Consider the following 20,800-nt stretch of genomic DNA (forward strand, 5'->3'; position numbering starts at 1 on the left):
CACCCCAAGGCTACCCCTAGACGTAACACGAGACCAGGATCACAAGTGACCCCAAGCTAACTCTGGGTTTGTCCTATCACAAGCATACCAAATATATAACTAAGATCAGCAGAAGCATAACTAATAAATAAGTCAAAACTAAAGGACTCCAAATGAAAATATATCTGAATATCTGGAGGAAACAACCCCAAAACACATAACACTGACTCTATGTCTGAAAGCCCATATTACTGATGAATTGTTGGGACAAGTCCCCAGCTAACTAAAAATAAGCTAATTCAACCAAACATAAAGAAACTCCCTCGAACTATGAGGACTCACAACTGAAGTTGTTGAGTATGGGCTGGAAATCGTACTGAGTGCGGTCTGGATGATGAGCGCCTGAACCTACATCATTTTATGATGTAGCACAAAGTATGCGTCAGTACTTTGAATGTATTGAGCATGCAGGATTAGACACCAAGCTGAATGATAAAAATAGAACAATATAATACGGACAATATAGACTGAGCATGGCAATAGGTTGTACTAGAGTATAACTTAAAATTGAGCTAGATGCAATGACTAAGTACTAATCATGAAGATAATATGTTGAACTGAATACTTAAGTAAATGGTGATAACATGGTCAATGCAATAATAGTATGACTGTGGGAGCTACTATTAACCTACATAAACCACATGAGCTAAACGTGGAGTATGATGTATACGCCCCATCTAGAGGACCCAATATACCTTGACAGGGGTATAGAGGCATGACTGCAATGTGATCACTAAAACTGATGCCCAACAGAGGGGACTTCTGAACCTACATTGACACGTAGTTCTAGGACTGTGAGGGTACGCTGAACCCTAGTTCAACTCGGTGCTAAGTCTACTCCCAACTGAATATGTATATAGCTAAAATGCAACTGAAATACTGAGTAGCTCAAGATACTGACATGCTATCTGAAAATGCAACATAAGTATATTGAAAGATATGGCATTCGAGTTCTGAAGCATGATTTTCTGACTGATCTTCCTAGCAAGTATAAATCATGAGTACTGATAATTAATACAAGCTAGGGTTTTGAATTCTAAACATGGAATTCTATACATCACTTAATGGTTCTTTATTTTTATTAGACAACGAAACAAAATGACCAATATTATTATACCAAAGCATTACTCTTAACTATACATTCACATAGAAGAAACAAATATTTATGACATGAAGTACTGGACATACTAAACTAGTAAAATCCTCTTCATTTTCCTTCGAAATGAACCATGTTTATTCCAAGAAAACATCACCAAATTAACTGTACAATTCAGAAAGAAGAAATATAAAGTGATGAAAATGGCACTGAAAGAGATACATATTAACTAATCTCACTAATATGATTAAACTAGTACCATTGAAGAGTGTGAAGGAGTGATAAATACTCTTTCACCATGCATTAATGGAATTTCTCGGGGTTCGTGAGGAAATGGAGTTGTGTTTGATAGGAAATACTCAAATCCAGAACAATTTCAAGAATTGGGATTTTCGCAACGCGCTGCGAAAATAATATTTGAACCTAATTAGTTCCTGTGAATGAAACTCTGCCAAAACCCATACTACCAACTTGATACAAGTCTAACCAAATTTGGTCTACATCAATTGTTGTACTAAAACTGTCTTTTAACTCTTGTTCCACATGAATTCCTTCTTGTACAATACTATCAGTAATAGTAATACTCTTGTCATGTTTCCTCTTCTTGTCCTCCAACTTTTTCTTTTTCACCATTCTCAAGCATTTCCTTCCCACCATCCAGGGGATCTTTAGAAATGCCAATGCTAAAATGTTTACTACAGCACACGGGCAGCAACAGACTGCTACGCAATCTGCGATTAAACCACCACTACATGATCTGCATGACTTACCACTACACTTGATCGTATCATCATCCGCCACTGCGTGACGGTGGTTCTTCCCCTTTTTGTTACGTTCAATTGTTGGAGGTGAGTATCCATGACCATCCATGTCACTCAGCTCTATATATGTTGATTATTTGCTCATAAACTACTCCTACAAAAAGGTATCAAATGCATTATTATTCTGTGTTTTGTTTTAATATTTTTTCTCTACATATTGTAGAACATCTGCACTGCATATATGTCGTACTACAAGTAAATACAGAGGCAGATATAAATATACATGCAACAGAAACAAGTACGACTTTAGGAGTAAAATTTTACACAATTTATTTTTACTTGTTATATCTGGACTCGGCCCACCCATTAGAAAAATAACAATTGATATGATTATTTTACTACACTATATCTAATGATTTGGGTAAAACATGAAAAAAATTGAAATTGTGTATAAGTAAAACTGAATTGAGAAAACAATAAATACTCCTTCTGTTTCAAAATAAGGGTATATTTAGCTTATTATATGCTCATTAAATAAGCTAAAATATTACTTTGATTCTAAATTATTCTTTCCTATGTCTCAATTTATTTAAATTTTAAAAGTAATTTTTTGTAACTCTTATCATGCTTCCTAACATATAATCTTTAAAGTATTTGAAACAAAAAAATGAATTAATTTACAAGTATCGAAAGTGGGTCATGCATGGAAACTTACAGCAATTGCAATGGACGAGTGTGGATGATGAGCTTGTGTGTGCTAGTACATTGGCAGCGCGCGTCTTTGACTAATTACTCCCTCCGTCTCATTTTATGTGACATTTTTCAGATTTTAAAATTCAAACAAATTTATATCTTTGACCATAAATTTTCCATAAATCATTTAAATATTATGAATTATCAATTATTGAGACTTAAATACTTTTTATATAGTTTACAAATACATATATTTCATTTTTAAAAATTGAAGATTTCATGCGCAAATTTTGAGTCAAACTTAAGTTGTTTGACTCTCAGAAAACGAAAACTGTCACATAACTTGAGAGAGTATATTATTTTTCATCAGAAGTACGTACTCTCCTAGCAGTAACAAGATAAAATGTGGAGGTTTTTGTTTTTTTTTTTTTGTTTATGCAATTGTTCTTGTATTTCCAAGTGAGTAGAGAAGACCATGTATTTGGTAGGTAATAGGGTAGAAATATTTACCCAGAAAAGAAAGAAGAGGGTAAAACAAGACTTTAACCTCCCTGAGAATCAGAGACGATACATATGGCAAAAAGCGTGATCAAGTATTCCTTACATTATTACATATCCTACCACTTTTAACAATCATCTCTCCTCCACTCCACTCCATATACAATTTCATTTTAAAAACAAAAATTATTTCTTTTTCAAATTTCATAATAAAATATAACTAAACACGCAATAAATTTGTGTAAAAAGTCATCAACTTTGAGAGAGGGTCAGGTATCAACGAGAATTATGGTGGAATTTAGAAATATTCCTTCATCTTAATCAAAGGTCTTAGGTTTGAATCTTTCTACTAGGTACAAAATCGTCTTTTTCAGGGAGAACTTTACCTTTTAATGTGAGACTTTTTTCTGTAAATCTAAATTTAATCGAACTTCAATATTAATATCGAACACTGAATGAGGAAAAAAAGGAGGGGGCCAGGTGTTGTTATAATGAGTAGTGTTGGTGGGGGATACAAGTTTGTAGGTTGAAGAATGAAAGAGAGCTTAAAAGGGAATGTAAGAGATGTGACTTTAGAGAGAGAGCCCTCATACAGAATCCAAGTTGGTGTAATATTTTCTTCTCGAATTGGGAATTAATGTCATAAATTCTACATTTCATGTCTTGGCTGGACCCAATACTTTTCCGCTGTCTCTATCAAATTTACTCCTTTTTCTTTTCACTTTTAAATTCTTAACAACATATATATATATATATATATATGACCACGTGATATGTTTTTCTATAAACCATACAATCTCCTTCCATAAATATACAAGGACAAAAAACACCAAATATATGCTTGTCTTTATATAAACATATAAATGAAATACTCCCTCCGTCTATGTTTACTTGTTTAATATATTAAAAATATTTGTCTAATAATACATATTCAGTTTCGAAAATCAAGAGACAATTTATCTTTTTAATTCTATTTTACCTTTAATTTGCTATTAAATACTATTCAATATCTAATATATTTGTCAAATCATTAAATTTAATATATTCAAAGGCTACTAATATAGTAATATTACACTTATTAAGGTGTGTGTCAAGTCACTACTTAACAACTATTGTTGGACAAAGGGAGTACATATTTTACTAGTAGTATCATAGTAGCTAGCTATGTTAATGATGTATAGTTTCGATGGACTTAAGAAATTAATTATTTGGGGAACGAGTAATTAATGTTAAGAGTAAAATAAAAAAGAAAAATCTCATATGCTAAATTATACTTCCTCTGTTCATATTACTCGACTCATTTATCCTAATACATTCTTTAGAATATTTTTAGTCAGAGGAGTATTTTAGTAAATTATTCTTATTAACGATGTTTAACTCTAAATTTGATTAAAAAAACTCTAAATTTAATTGCTGCTACTTTATATAATTATTCAACACTAAAGGCTATACGTGGATAAAGTAATAAATTTTCTTAACTTGCTAAAATGAACCAGTAAAATTATATATCTATTTTTGGTATAAAATTAGGTAAAATGAAATGAAGGAAGAAAAAATGAACCTAGAGAGTATATGACTGCAGGAAAGAGCATTTCACTAACAGTGGGTAAAATTGAGTAATTTTTATTACTATTGTATAGCTAGAAAAATTCAATTACTTTATTGTGAATTCTTTGTTGTTGTATTGGGTAAATTTTGGTGACTTCACTATTGAAAATAGAGAACACATTTTTTTTTATTTAATAATATTTTCAATATATCATCTCTCGTGTGGGTCTAAATTTTTAATGATGAGCGATGGTGATATTCGATTCTAATTAAACCTTTGCTTGTTTTAATATCATATCAAAATATGTGATAATTTTATTAAAAATTTAAACGGTTACAAATAACATATTTTATTTATCTAATTATATTTTCAATGAAATAAGTTTAATAATCATACTCGAAATTAACTCACGGTTTGTACTCATAACCTAAATTTGACTGAAAAATAAATTAAAGCATGCATGCATGCATGAGGATTTTAAAAAATAATAATTATAAGATCTAACATTGAGCAAAGAAATTTATGTACTTTCCAATATTTTAGCAGAAGAATCTTATGCTCATAGCGTGATAATCAAGTTGTATAACTCCAATATAATGTGCAGTAGAAATGTTATACTATTTGTAACTTTGTTACTATATCACTAGGCCCTAGTTAGCTCTTCACATATTCTTTTAATTTTTTTAATTAAAAGTGTATTTTAATGTATAAATCTTTTTATAATTTTTAGAAACTTTAAATTTGAATACTACAATTTTACATAGTTATTAAATACTAAAAATAGTATTAAAAACACCCTTAGCTTGATTTGTTAAAATGAAACATCTACTTATTTTGTTATAGGGGCAAAAGTAAAATGAAACGAAGGAAGTACTCCTATTTTTTAATTACTTGTCAACTTTTTAATTGACACACCTATTAATAAAATAATGATTGACATAGTGAGTTTACCATTTTACCCCTATTAATTATGAAGTGGATGAATTAAGAATTTAAGATTTTCAAAAATTTTACCTTTTTCAAAATTAATTAATTGAAGGTATAATAGGTAAAAATTATTTATCCTTTCTTGACTTCTGAAAATGGATAAGTAAAAAAGGATATAAGTAAAAAAGAAAAATTGGACAAGTAATTTGGGATAGAGAGAATATCATTTAGTGGTCAGGTCGTTTGATAAGGTATAAGAATAGTGTTGAATAAGACGTATTAATAATTATTCATATTATTAGTAATATTTATATTAATTATATTAAAAAAAAAATTAAAAAAAATAGGGTAGCTTCACATGGTGACTAAGTAAAGTGTATGAGCACGAGTTGAGATCAGTCACACCCTCACAGAGACATAAAATTAAAATGGAATACAAGTATCTACTCCCAATGCAGTGTATGTGGAGATTCCACATGGGATGTTTTCGAGATTTGGGATTTTTTTAATCCTTCATCTTCTTATTATTACTATTCAAACATATAGTAACATGGCTATACTAAAGTCCATTAATATTTTTATGAGTTTAAGTTTTGTATACTCAAGGGATCCACGTCCACCGTTATAAAATTGAGTTCATTTGAACTCTCACTATTTTTAACATAATGAAATATTTTTATATACAATTTAATAAAATTGTAACAAAGAAGTAGATGTCAACCAATATAACCTTAAAATATAATAAATTTAATGTGAATTTTTAAAAAATAAACACATAAAATTAAATTATGAATTCATTTTTGTAATATTATAAACATATTTTATTATTAGTACTTTTAAATTTATTGTTATTGATATTTTATAAACATATTTTAAATTTATTGTTATATATTGATTTAATAAAGTGGACAAGTATTGTCGAACATCTCAAAATAGTATAATGGACAACTATTGTTAGATAGAGGGAAAAACAAACAATCGGTGAGTCAAATCTATAATTAGGGTAATAAGTGATAATTATAGGTTCGTAAAAGAAAAGTGCATAAGAGTAAATAAATCTACCCTTATGTACAATAAATAAGTACTAATCCTAACAAGTTTTACTCCATAGGGGTAACTAATTGGAAAATATTTTGAACTATTACTTAATATAGTGAACTTTTACTTGTCTACCTCTAATTTTAAGAAAAGTTTGACAAGGAACAAATGAGTGATATTGACAACTTACCCTTTTTAAATTAAATTTAAAAAGTATATTATGTCCAAAGAATCATTCATTATGAAAGGGAGGAGTAGTACTTAATTAATTTATTTGACTGCCCACAAAAATCAAGATCATTAAAGTTCCAAGGTGTTAACTTACATAGTACCATTCACGTGAACTTGCATTATTGTAAATACTGAAGAAGAAAATAAAAACAAATTTCAAGGTTAACGCTTGTCTCTAGTTTTCTTAATGCTATTTGACTCGGTAAAGAAAACTTTAATAGCTTAATTGATTTGCTATCTGAATTTTTATCTAGTTGATTGATGATTCTTATCTTGTTGATTGAAGATTCAATTTTCTATGTTGTAATTCCCTCAGTCATTTTTTCTTTTTCTTAGAAAAAGAAGACTTGATCAACTATGACACTTTTTTTTTAGAGGTAATGATTTCACATAAAGCAATCGTCTAACATTTTCTTTTTCTTTTGAATGGATCTTTTGGTCATTCTTCTTTTCAAGGTTTAACTTTTGTACACTACGTGGCATGTGACAATGTAAAATATTTTTTTTAACACCATAAAGTTAAAAGGATGAAATATCGTTTATTTTTAATTAGAGATTATGAGACGAACAATTTCATTTAGTAGGTGAAATAGTCTTTTTAATTATTAGGGATGGGGGAGTGAGGGTGGGGTCAGGTGACCTTAGAGATGCACTATAAGTCAAATTAATGAAACATAAGTTCATGGGTTGCACGACACATTTAATTGGTGTAGCTCCAAAATTTCTTATTCATAAAACATTTGTCTATGGTGCATGTTTTATGTTAGAGCAGGGTAAACAGCCCTATTTTATTATAGTATGTGGCCCTACATCAAAACAAATTCAAGTTAAATTTTAGTACTAAAATTGTACCATATTGAAGTCATGAATGCTATAGATATAATATGGGAAAATGAGGAGCTAGGGAGAAAAAACACAAAGAAAGAACAAGATATCTACTAGTTACTAATGAACTTCCTCCTTTTTCAAGTATTATTTGTGGTTAATTACTTAGTGTTTGTAAAAGGTAATACAATCTAATGAATAATTAAGATGCAAACAAGCGGACTCGAACCTAACATATTATTGTAGAATAAATATTGAAGAGAAAACACAACATTTTTGGCGTGTAGAAAAGTAAGAAAAGCTAATGCGAGGACAAGTGAAGCCAATCTCTTCACCTTGCATAAAAGTTGGAATTAATAACAAACAAGAACACGACTAGTGAATTCAAGCAACACATTTTAAGTTGTAGCAAGACAAAAACCATATGAAAAAGGTTAATTATAATTAAACAAAAGATTATCATCAATTTATAATGAAGCATGAAAAATTTGCAAGGCAAGCGTACCTGGTAACTTCAATTTAATCTCGTGTAAAGTCAGTAGTCGTATAGGGCCTTTGAGTTGGAATTTCCAGTTGCAACACTTTGAAAGTTTGAACTTTTATTTTTCTTCTTGAAAATCAAGAATGAAGAAACTTTATTTTTAAAAAAATTATGAGATTTTTGACATAAGAAGAAATGGTTTTTGTCAAGTTTGATTCTTTTCTTTCTTTGAAACTTTGACACAAGAAGAAATGGTTTGGATCAGATCTGAGATGGTTAATATAACTGAAGTTATATTTTATGGAATTAGCACCAAGTTCCAAACAATATATGTGTGTAGTCTGTGCCATTGAAGTTTGAACAAATATTTTAATCCAATCCTTCGTTTTTTTAAAAAAAAAAATTTGACAACAACCAAGCTTTTCTCTAGTAACATTATAATAATACTACTATTATAAATTTATTTATCCATATACAATTATATATATGTATCCTAGAGAGATCCTTTTTTTTATTAGTAGTGGTGACTTTTTAGCTAATTTGTATGTACCTCGATTATTTATATTGTTATTTAATTATTTTTTTATTTTTTTAGCCGAGGGTCTTTGAAAATAATATTGTTATCCTGCAAAGAAAGAGGTATTATGTATATTCTACGCTTTTTCAAATATCACCTATGAGATTATAGTGAGTGTATTATTGTTATTGTAATTATCGTATAAGTTTGATCTGAAAAATTATTTGTATAAATTCGATCAAGAAACTTGTGCCCAAAAGACTTAAGTAGCCAATCACCGTTTAGCTTACATTCTTGATCAATAATTCAGTTTAATTTTTAGGCATAATATATGAATGTGCCCATTAACGTGACCTTATTTCATATTTATGTTCTTCAACTTTGAATGTGCATAAGTAAACACTTAAGTTTGTATTATGTTGAACAACTAAACGCATGATCTTATGTGACATATACAAATATAGGAATCATGTAGGACGTAAATTGTCATTAGTACGCCACATAGGACATGTTTGTTTATTTGTTTAAATTTCTACTTGTGCACTCTCAAAATTGAAGGATATAAACGTAAAATAAGGTCAAATTAAAAGCATATTTATGTATTGGGCCTAATTTTTACTTACTATTCTAGGAAACTTTACATAATTAGTACACAAAATATTATCTTGGGAAAAATGTCTAAAAAATACTTTAACTTTGGCCAAAATTACTGTTACGATATCAAACTTTATGGAAGACCTTTTATCCCCTTGCACTATTTAATAGTGTATTTTAAAGGTATATATGCGTCCACGTGGACACATTACGTACTATTTAAAATTATGCAATATTTATTATGTTCACATAGACACATATATACCTTTAAAATACACTATTAAATAATACATGAGGTAAAAGGTCATTTCCAAAGTTTGATATTGTAACAACAATTTCGATCAAAATTGAAGTATTTTTCAGACCCTTTTCCCTATTATCTTTATACATTACTCGACCTGCCGTTTCTCAATCGAAAATAAGAAATGTCAAGATTAGTTTAATAAATAATCCCATTTATTTCTTACTACTGCTGAAATCTACTCTCCTTCGTTTACTTTTACTTGTCATAATTTGATTTGGCACACCAATTGAGAAAATGATTAATGATATAAATATTTTACTAAACAATCTCCTATTAAACGATGTCTTAGAAAATAATTCGAAAAATAAGTATTTAATGTTAAGGGTAAAACATGGGAAAAGAATTACTCCATCCGTTTAAAAAAGAATGACCTAGTTTCCTTTCTAGTTTGTTTAAAAAGAATGACACCTTTCCTTTTTTGGCAACACTTTAACTTCAATTTTCCACCTGACATGTTTAAAGCTACAAGATTAAATGACATTTTAGTACATTTCACATAACTTTAATTTAAAACTACGACATTAAAAAATCTTCTTTCTTTTCTTAAACTCTGTTCCAAGTCAAATCAGATCATTTTTTTTAAACGAAGGGAGTGTGTCTTTTCTTGATAGGTGAAAAGTGACAAGTAAAATGAAAGTCCATTGTAGAAATAAATAACAAGTAAAATTAACGAAGAAAATATTTTCTAAATAAATAACAAGTAAAATTAACGAAGAAAATATTTTCTACTCTGTCTGTTCCTAATTACTTGTTCATATTTCCTTTTTTAGTTGTCCCTAATTACTTGTCTATTTTGACATATCAAGAAAGGACACTATATTTTTTACCTATCATACCCTCAATTAGTTATTTTGAAAAAGGTAAAACTTATTGAAATTCTTAAGTTTTTAATTCATCCACTTCATAATTAATAGAGGTTAAATAGTAAATTTATTATGCCAATTTTATTATTTTTAATAGGTGTGTCATTTTAAAAGTTTGGAAGTAATTAGGAAAAAATGAAGCAATTAAAAGCGCTAAAAAGTGTTTTCTTTCGGTGCCCCAAAATGAAAAAAGAATGGATTAGACATAGTAAAAAGATATCACGGACTCCAATAAATATGCTGGGCAGGAAATTGAGATGGCCCTTGCTTTGCCGGTCCGCATCTAGTGTCTTAATTAATTTTAATTTTCCTTTCAACTCTTGAAAATTTCACCACGTGTTCAAGAAAGCAGCTTAATTTAATTTAATTTTTGTTTTCAAGTGAAAAATACTTTATATATTTTTTTAAAATTATAGATGCCTATTCAAAATTATAACTATATATTGTCAGCATCCAATTTATCGTATCGTGTGGATATGTTCTCTTTTGGAGAATCTAAATAGCTCAGTTTGTTGGCTACCTAAACTCTCACTTTATTGATGAGGGTTTGATTCCCTACATTTTGATCCCCCTTTCCCTACCTCCAATTAAAATAAAAAATAAAAAATCATATCGTGTGGACAATTATTGAATTATGATTCGATAGGCGAACTCACATCACCCATTTACCTTTTTATAGAAAATTTTCAAGAAAAAATACATTTGAGATAAGCAAGGTAAATCAAAACATAAAGGAAAACTCGATCTTATTTGCAGAAGTCTTTAACACTTTTCAAGGACCTAGTCAGACATAGGGGTGTGCACTATTTAGGATAAACCGAATAATCAAACCGAATCAAACTGAATTTTTATTTGGATTGGTTTTTTGGTTTTTCAGATTGGTTTTGGATTAATAAATTACTTTGTTTGGTTTTATGGTTTGGTTTAGGATTTAAAAAAATAAAAACTGGAAAATCGAAAAAACCGAATTATCTCTCTCTATATCTATATATGTGTGTGTGTGTGTGTGTGTTTGTGGGTTTAGAATTAAGTTGGAGTTAACCACTTTTGTCCCTTTTTTGTTATTGTCTTTCACGATGATTACGTTTATATTTTATGCTTGAACATCTATAATAGGTATACTTACTTATGATTTATATTAGAAAGTATATTTAAGGGATTCAATATTATTACTTTGGTTATGTTATTAATTGTTGACATAACCGAATAATCAAACCGAAAAAAACCGAACCGAATAGAGGAAACCAAACCAAGCCAAATTTATTTGGATCGGATTGGGTTACACTTTTGCAAAACCAAAAATCAAAAAATCCAAATCGAATAGTGCAAAATCAAATCGAAAAACCGAATGCACACCCCTAGTCAGATATGTACAAGAGGTTCTCAGGGTCGTTTTAATCCCTAGGCCAATAAAGCCATCGTTTTGGGTCCCCCAGTTTTTAGAAAAAAATTACTTATAAATGTTATTTTTTAAAAAATAATTATATGTACTATGAGTTATGACTTCTACTAAGAAAATTGTATATGAGATAAATATAGAACTTGAATTATGTAAGAAACAATATGAAGAAAATATTGATTACAAAATCATAAAGTACCTTGAAATTATAATTGAAGCAATATAATCTAATGAAAGTACTCAATCAAATAAAAAGACTTGATTCTGTTCCAAATACACATATTGCTTATAGGAAAATGTTAACAATTCTTGTAACTGTTGCCTCAGACGAAAACTGTTTTTTTGAAAATAAAGTTGATTAAATCTTATTTAAGATTAGGGGTGTACAAAATCGAACCGAAAACACAACCAAATCGCAAACCGAGTCAAACCGAAAAAGAAACCCGATTAGTGGCTGGTTTGACTTGATTTGGTATTGAAAAAAAAAAACCCGACTATATTTGGATTGGTTTGGTTTTAACTAAAAAAAACCAACCTGAGACCAAATCAACCCGACATTAAATATATAATTTTAAAATTTTATTTTATACATAAAAATATTTACTTTGATATAATTTTTAAGTATTTCTTATACTTTTTTATAGTTTTTATCTTTTAATATATTATTTCAAGTTTGAAACTTAGAATTCTGAATGGTTCAATAAAAATCATAGTCCACAGATGTTGGTAATTATAATAAAGCTTAAATCAAAAATCAAATTAATACTAATGCAAAAAGAAAATCAATTCAACACTAAGAATGACAATAATATTGAATATTTGTTCTTTGGTTATATATTGGTTTAGACAATTCAAATACACAATCTAATTTTAATTTCCTTTAATATTTAGTCATGTAACTAATACTTATTAAACTTATTTTAGCATGATTTAGTACTTTTAAATTATGATCATTTTCATTATGAATTGTTAATTTGCAATATTTGTTTTATGCGATTTCATTATTATTATTTTTTTGTTGGATATTTTAGTATCATTAATCATATCACATTTTGTGTTATTTTCTTAAGAAACACCTTAGATAGTTGTATTTTGATATGACTAAAGAAATATTTGAAGTACAAATAAATTATATGTTTGTATGAATACTTTATCGAAAAAACCCGAGGTTGAAAAACCCAATTTTTATTGGTTTGGTTTATACATTTTAAAATCCAACACAAATAGTTTGGTTTGATATTTGAAAAACCTGAACCAACCCGACCATGTATACCCCTAATCTACATTATCAATTGAAAATGAATTATTCAAGCAAATCAAAGATAAAATAGTAACTAATGATGTTGCTTCTAAAAAAGTTACAAAAGTAGAATTTAAACAAAAGTATATATGATGAAAAAATAAAATAATAGGACACATACTCTCTTAAGTTTCAATTTATGCCCCCAAGCGTCCATACAGAATATAGATAGAAAATAAAAGACACAATTTTCATTCGAGGAAAGAGTATGTAAATAAAAAAACTAATAATGAGTATCCTCCTTCCTCGTGCTTCAAACAACTTAAAAACATACCTACATCAACGAAAAAGTATAACAAAAATAGTATCAGTATACGAAATATACTAATAGACATTATAGACCGCCTTAAATTAAGTCCATGCAACTCATCATAAAATCAAAAACAACAACAACAAATATCAATATGTCACACATTAAACACTCACACTCACACATTATCCCTTGGGCTAGCACTACTTATAAAATTAGGATTCAAAATCACACATGTAGCTTAAACCCTAGCCATGTCATTAGAATTATTCTCACATGTATATTACAATTACTAAATGAAAATAAGTACAATTATTATAGACAAATAACACTATTAATTCACATCATTCTAACATATTGATATCTCACAATAACTATACCTAAGAATCACCAAACACATATATACCTAGAACATATATAATAACAGTAGCCAACTCAAAATAATCAAGTAGTCACACGATCATGAAATTTATCCCCATTGATATCAGCATTGTACATTCTCTACAACACATCAATATCATATCTACTTCGCTCTATCGTTTATATGTATATATATGTTAAAGGATCTTTCCTTTTGTTCATATAGTCATGACCTGCAAGGGATCTTAGGTATCCATGCACCATACCAACATGGTACGCGATTCACACACATAATAGCTCATCCATAAGCATGCATCAAACGTGAGCCACTCATTATCAAAATAACAAATGTATTGTCACCCTATCAACATATCTTTAGTATGCAACATTGTTTCAGTTATTTACAATGAGCACAAAATAACCACAAGTGCACATATTAAACAAGGCCGTCTTAATAAAATTGGGGTCTAAAGCCAAACTTCATCAAGAGACCCTAATTATATTCTAAACTTCATCAAGAGACCCTAATTATATTGTTTCTCTCTAGGTGACATATAAATTGAATGACAATAACAATAACAACATACTGTATATAATCCTACAAGTGAGATCTGGTAATGCTCAAATCACCCTCCAAAACCAATTAAAAGAGTGAGCGATCGTTGTCAGTAAAAAATTCAACGAAGAGTCGGGGTCAAATCCTACAGGAAATGGTGTATCGTAGAGGATTCCTTATCAAGAAATATGAATTTAAAATTAGCTCATTTGTAATAGTAAAAACAATTGGGTGGATAGAGCCACCAATTTAACAGAAAGCTTTGGTTATCAATTATCGAAATTATGGTAGATATTAAATGAAATCAATAAGTTATAAGAAATCTAGGGGTGCGGGGATCGGAAGTCAATCTCACATACGGGTAATTGTGCTGCTCTATAGTGATGAACATTCATAAATAGGCTAAGTCATCTTCATTGGCACTAATCATCTTTCGATCTCAAACCATCTATGCATAGAATCTCCTTTCGGTCTCATCTGTATGCCAATCCAAAACAACCCAATACCTTACTCTATCTTCTTTTTTAACAATATGATGAATAGATCTGACCCCCTGTCTTTCAAGCAAGTCATAGACATCAAACCTAAATTGCTAGTATTGAAGTAATTAACCACTCCAATTAATCTCTTTCGAGCATCAACCAGAGATCGGAAGTAGAAATTAAGTTTGCAACCTTAACCCATTAGTGAACCCCATGGTAATTAGACCAAATTCATGTATGAACAACACAAAAATAGAGCATAGCACTATACCACTACATTAAATCAACACCCAACCCCATTAGAGCACTAGCTCTTAGATCTTGGAGTTTTAGCTAACCATCACAAAAGGTAAAGAAATTATAACTTTCATCAAATCAGCCATGGATAACATGAAGTCCCATTCGAGGATGAATATTTTCAAAGGGGAGATATTGTAACACCTCAAAAAGTGAAAAATCAAAAGAAAAGGGAAAATTCTGATTTTTTTGGCACTGAAGCAGGTTCTACGAGTCCTTTTTACGAACCATAGGAAGAGATCCGTAGACTTGGAGATGATATTTTTTGAATTTTTCAAGTTTTTGAAGTTTGACCAACGAGTAGCCAGGTTGAGTCGTAGAAAGTTTGACGGGCCGTAGGATGGTTCTGTAGAAATGTTCCAGAATTAGTAGAATTTTGGACTAAAATATGAGAACTACAGAAAGGGTCTATGGACCGTAGAAAATTTGTTGACCCATAGAAAGAACTCGTGGAAAATGATTCAATTTTTGGGTTTCTGAAATTGGGTTTACGATTGACCACTATGTACTGTAGGTTCAAATGTAGAACCAATCAGTTAGTTTTTTTAATGGTGTTTTGAGTCTTTTCCTACCTACCCAACCCCTAAACTACATCATTTTGACCCTATAACTACCCCTATAACTTATTTAACCCTTAAAACCGCCTTTATTCTCAATCACTTGATCAGATCCCCAAATCTCCTCCAAGATTTTCTTCTAAAGTTGTCTCTTAAAGATAGAGGAAGAAGAAGTTAGATTTTCCAAATCAAGCCTCATTTTCCCCATTACTTTTGAGTTTTGAATGACAAGGTAGAATGGTTTCATCAATGAGTTACATTCAACCATTGAACCCCAACATTTCTCAATTCTCCAAGTTGAATTTCATCAATTTGATTAGGTATTCATTCATTTCTTCATCGTTTCTAATTGTGTTGATTAAATTGTTTGATTTTTATGTTATTATGATTGTTTTGACTCAATTATATGTTTTCCAATTGACTTCATATGAATCCACGCATTGATCTTTAGTTTTTACTATGAACTCTTATAGATATGATTGATGAAGAAACTATGAATCTATAAATGATGTTTTCATGAAGGTTATTCATGATTTATGAAAATAATATTTTATGATCTAGGTTGCTTTCAGATAAGAAATCACTAAAATTGTGAAAGGTTTTCTCACATTCAGAAATCCTGATTGGTGAAAGGTTTTATCACACATAGTTTATGGAGATACTCTATGATATTTCAAGCTTGGATTAGTATCTAAATTGTGCTTTTCCAAGTATGATGTTATGTTTATGAAAATGACTATTCCGTTGGGATTTAACTTAGGACCGAGAGAGGTTGAGGTGGAGGCTTAAATAGGGTAGTCTCTAGTAGCAACCTTTAGTTCCAAACTATGTGCCCTCATAGTATTTTATTAAATGACCTACTTGGTTGATCCAATACTATAATATGATATGATACAAAGTTCTACCATTGGCAAGTAGGCTCTACTGTCTCGATGTGGGAGTTACATCAGATTCCATCTTATAGGTCACACGGTCTATTGTCAGTTAAAGCTAATATCCCATAAAATGAACTAAGGAACTTTCAAAGGTTTTATGAAGCTTTCATTATGATTAGATGCATTGACCATGTTCATATTTACGATTTTTAAAAAATTATTTTACCATGTATAGCTTGGTCATGCCTATCATATTTTCAATTATGTCCTCTTATGATCATATTTTATGTTATTATGCATATCCTTCATACTTACACATTCCATGTACTAATGCATATTTGTACCTACATTGTTTAACTAATGTAGGGTGTGTCAGTCTTCCTCCTCCCACTCGTGGCTAACTGATTGCTTAGTAGATTGAAGAGTTACTGTCATGACCAGACCGTCGTGATTGACACCCACACTAACCCTCCGGTGCGAGAACCACTACTACAACCCAAACCAAGCAACTAAACCAACAACTAAATAATTTAAGTTACGGAAGCAAGTTAAATACTAAGGAAAGAATTAGGGAGTTCCGATAAACTCCAAACAAAAGTCTAACAACTAAAACAAATGCGGAAGTCACACCTAGAACCTGAAAGTCAAAGTACCAAAACTCTAATAAGATCCATAATTCTAAACAAGAAGGGTTACACCCCCAAACTAACGAACTAATAACTAACTAGAAAAGTCTAAGTCTGAAATATGGACATAGACGGAAACAGAACTCATGGCAGATCGAAAGAAATGGCTCACCCTTGAATTCGAACAACGATCACTAATATTCTAAAGCGAGGTGTGTCAATAGCCTCTTGAAGATACCCTGTACTCAACAAAGAAAGAGAAAGTGCAGTATCAGTACACAACCACAGTGTACTGGTAAGATCACACGACTATCCCACTAAGTCCAACATACATAAATCAATACATCATAGAACATATACAATATCATCATTTACGAATAAGGTAAAGTTTCACATTTCTCAAGATACACAGTTACAACAAGTCATTAGTCCTCTCATGGAAACCAAACCCAAATAGTTAGCATACCAGAACGTGGTACCCGATCCAATGTTTATGCCGGAACGTGGAAACCGATCCAATATTAATGTCGGAACATTGTAACTGATCCAAGTTAGTGTGTCGGAACGCAACACCTAATCTATTCAACAAGCCACAATCACAATCACAAAGTACATTCTCACAATCATACAATCAAGCATTCATCATTCATCTATCCTCATTTACAATTAATGTGATCAATAATGCAAAATTTGCATACATACATGTATCATAATGAAGCAAGATTAAACATACATCACACTATCATAGAATCACAACCATCACCTACCTCAAAACAAGCTTGAAACCCTAAGAAGCTTGATTCTTCCCTTTCCGGATTCGTTCTGCTTGTTCTTGGTCTACAAACAATTAATATAACACGGGAGTCAATAAACAATCACTAATTACCCGAATTACTAACAATTCTATCAACCCTGGATCATACCCATGATACCACTATCAAAATTAGGGCTTTTCCCACCATAAATTCTAGATCAAAACCTTCTCCCGTCGATAATTACCTATTAAATTAGGATCTACGGATCGAAAAATGGATTTGGGGAGTTAAAATCTTACCATTAGCCTTATGAATGGTGGAAAACTATCAAGAATCACCTGGGATGCGTCTCCTTACTCTAAAAATCGAAAAGTGCAGAATAAAGATGTTTTGGGGTTTATTTCCGATTTAAGTCGTGTCGAACCCGCCACAACGATTCTCAGCCCGCTACAACGACCCTGCCTTGGCGGCAAAAATACCCCCGCAGCGGCTTGCATGGAACCAATGAGTCGATTTAGGAATTACAAACTTTCATTTCACAACACACCTTCACCCAACGACACTCAGAAACTACTCGTTCATGCTAAGATTAATTCTGGGAGTTCTACTTGCCCGAATTAAATTTTGTATAGTCGTACGGGTTCCTTAACGACTTATCTATCTACTTATGTGATTAAATTCATAATTAGATCACCCAATTGCTACCAAATTTCTCTAGCCCTCACAAACTCTGATTTTGTCCAAATCTGGACTAGGTTGGAAAAATCAAAATACTAGGAAAAAGTTTTCCAACCCAAAATTTTTCCCCGTTGGATTTTCTCTAACGATGGGAATATGTCGTTACAATAGATACCAATTTACCCATCACTCGTCCCCCAGTGACAAAACTTAGGAAAAATTAGGCTAGAGAAGGAACGAAGTAGTACCTAAATCGACGAACAATTGGGGATACTTGTCTCGCATGTCCCTCAACTGGACGATGCTTCCATTGAACCTTCACGAACTTATTCTCTTTGGTCCTCAACTTACGCACATCACGATCAAGAATTGCAACCGGTTCCTCCTCATATTGGAGGTCCTTGTCTAACACAATTGAGTCCCACTTTATGATTTAATCCCCATTACTATGATATCTCTTCAATATGGACACATGAAATACCGGATGGACTCCCGATAGGTTAGGAGGTAAAGCTAATCTAGACGCTATCGATCCTACACAGTCAAGAATCTCAAATGGACCAATGTATCTAGGACTAAGCTTGCCCTTCTTATCAAATCTCATCAGCCCTTTCATGGGTGATACCTTGTTCTTCTAACCAGTCTGAAATGTCATGTCTCTTACCTTATCATATGCATACTTCTTCTGTCTACTCTGGGCTGCTAAAAGTTTAGCTTGAATACTCCTCCCCTTATCTTGAGCATCCTTCACTAAATCAACCCCCAAAGGTTTGACATCTCCAGCCTCGAACCATTCTATGGGTGATCTATATCCCCTCTCATATACTGCCTCAAACGATGCCATATCAATGCTAGAGTGATAACTAATATTATAAGAGATTTCACACAAAGGTAAGAACTTATCCCAATGCTTTCCAAAATCAATTACACATGCCCTCAACATGTCTTCTAACACTTGAATAGTCCTTTCTGACTGTCCGTCTGTCTGTGGATGGAAGGTTGTACTAAAAGTGAGTTGCGTGCCTAATTCGTCATGCAATTTCCTTCAAAACTTGGATGTCAATTGGGTACCACGATCTGAGATGATAGAGAGGGGCGCCCCATGCAACCTCACTATATCTTTCACATAAACTTTAGCCAATTGTTTAGCATTATAATCTATTCTTACCGAAATAAAATGGGCTGACTTAGTCAATCTATCAACCACTACCCAAATAGAATCAAACTTCCCCAAAGTCTTGGGAAGACCAACCACGATATCCATGGCTATCCTCTCCCACTTTCATTCCGGAATTGGCATTCTTTGAAGCAAACATGTTGGCCTTTGATTTTCATACTTCACTTGTTGAGAATTTTGACACTTTGCCACAAACTACGCTATATCCTTCTTCATGTCCGACCACCAATAAATTCGCTTCAAATAGTGGTACATCTTGGTTACACCCGAATGAATTGAATATCAAGAACCATGAGATTTTGTCAACAATTTCTAATCAAATCATCAACTCGAGGAACACAAATCCTTCCTTTAAAACTGAGCACACCTTTCGCATCAAGAGTGGTCTATTGTGCCTTACCAATCGTAGTCTTCTTCTTAAGTTCATCCAAATTTTCATCCCGCGAATTGCTTGGCTTTGATCTCTTTCATGAATTTGGCCCTTACTTCAATATTAGCTAACACCCCACCTCTTTCTGAGATGCCCAACTGCATGAACTTAGACTCTAAGGTCTGAATTTCCTTAGCCAAAGGTCGCTTGGTTACACTTAAGCAAGCTAAACTACCCATACTCACCACTTTTCGACTCAAAGCGTCTGCCACTACATTAGCCTTACCCGGATGGTATTGAATGGTGACATCATAATGTTTAAGTAACTCCATCCACCTTTGTTGTCTCAAATTTAGATCCTTTTGAGTGAACACATGCTGCAAACTACGATGATTAGTAAACACTTGACACCTGACACCATAGAGGTAATGTCGCCAGATCTTAAGAGCAAACACTACCGCTGCCAACTCTAAATCATGTGTTGGATAATTCCTCTCATGCACCTTCAATTGATGCGAGGCATAAGCTATAACATTATTATCTTGCATCAACATAACACCCAAACCAAAATGTGAAGCATCAAAATAAACAATAAAATCCTTACTCTCTATCGGTAATGCTAGAATAGGCGTTGTAGTCAAGAGTGTCTTTAGCTTTTGAAAGCTCTCATCACACTTTTCAGTCCATTCAAAAGGTACCTCT

General features: G+C 31.5%; 2 protein-coding genes across 2 annotated transcripts in view; both read right to left on the minus strand.

Moving 5' to 3' along the window:
* LOC125862275 (anthranilate phosphoribosyltransferase, chloroplastic-like) overlaps positions 1–20,800 on the minus strand; it is a 1,111,005-nt gene that overhangs the window by 534,737 nt on the left and 555,468 nt on the right. The gene's annotated exons all lie outside the window — the stretch shown is intronic.
* LOC125862285 (uncharacterized) lies at positions 1,253–8,373 on the minus strand. The gene is made up of 2 exons (XM_049542319.1): positions 8,163–8,373; positions 1,253–2,050 (listed from the first exon to the last, which is right to left on the minus strand). The coding sequence occupies exon 2, from the start codon at positions 2,003–2,005 to the stop codon at positions 1,559–1,561; it is 447 nt and encodes a 148-aa protein (XP_049398276.1). The 5' UTR covers positions 2,006–2,050; positions 8,163–8,373; the 3' UTR covers positions 1,253–1,558.

Source organism: Solanum stenotomum, chromosome 4 (assembly GCF_019186545.1).
Source record: "Solanum stenotomum isolate F172 chromosome 4, ASM1918654v1, whole genome shotgun sequence".
Lineage (NCBI taxonomy): Eukaryota > Viridiplantae > Streptophyta > Magnoliopsida > Solanales > Solanaceae > Solanum > Solanum stenotomum.